The sequence below is a fragment of the Penaeus monodon genome, chromosome 22 (genome assembly GCF_015228065.2).
Source record: "Penaeus monodon isolate SGIC_2016 chromosome 22, NSTDA_Pmon_1, whole genome shotgun sequence".
Classification (NCBI taxonomy): Eukaryota; Metazoa; Arthropoda; class Malacostraca; order Decapoda; family Penaeidae; genus Penaeus; species Penaeus monodon.
The window spans coordinates 5,911,309-5,911,609 of record NC_051407.1 but is presented as its reverse complement, the minus strand read 5'-3'; the positions used below and the strand labels follow the sequence as shown (position 1 = coordinate 5,911,609).

At 47.5% G+C, this 301-nt stretch overlaps 1 protein-coding gene across 1 annotated transcript in view; it reads left to right on the top strand.

Annotated features, from left to right (window-relative positions):
* Window positions 1-272, top strand: part of LOC119586845 (peroxisomal sarcosine oxidase-like) — a 43,783-nt gene extending 43,511 nt beyond the window's left edge. Inside the window, exon 10 of the mRNA XM_037935572.1 lies at window positions 83-272. Coding sequence (XP_037791500.1) covers window positions 83-204 — 122 coding nt within the window. The 3' untranslated portion in view covers window positions 205-272. The remainder of the gene's footprint in view (window positions 1-82) is intronic.
* Window positions 273-301: the final 29 nt, after the last annotated feature.

Here is a 301-nt window from a genome sequence, read left to right as displayed (position 1 = left end):
ATAATCAGCAACTTAGCCTTCCCCTTGTTCCCTCTTCCTCATTCCACTTCTCTTTTCATTTTTATGTCCTGTTTCCCTGCAGGAACCGGCTTTAAGATCGGGCCAGCCGTGGGAAGGATCCTGTGTCAGTTGACCCTAGGTCATCCGCCTCCGTGTGACCTCAGCGCATTCAGCTTGTCCAGATTTTCCAAGAGCAAGATTTGATAGGCCAATGTTGGGGGGGGGGGAGGGAGGCTTTCTGTGTGATCGTTATTGGATGAAGTTTTATTCTTCTTCTTCTTATATACATATATAGGCCTGT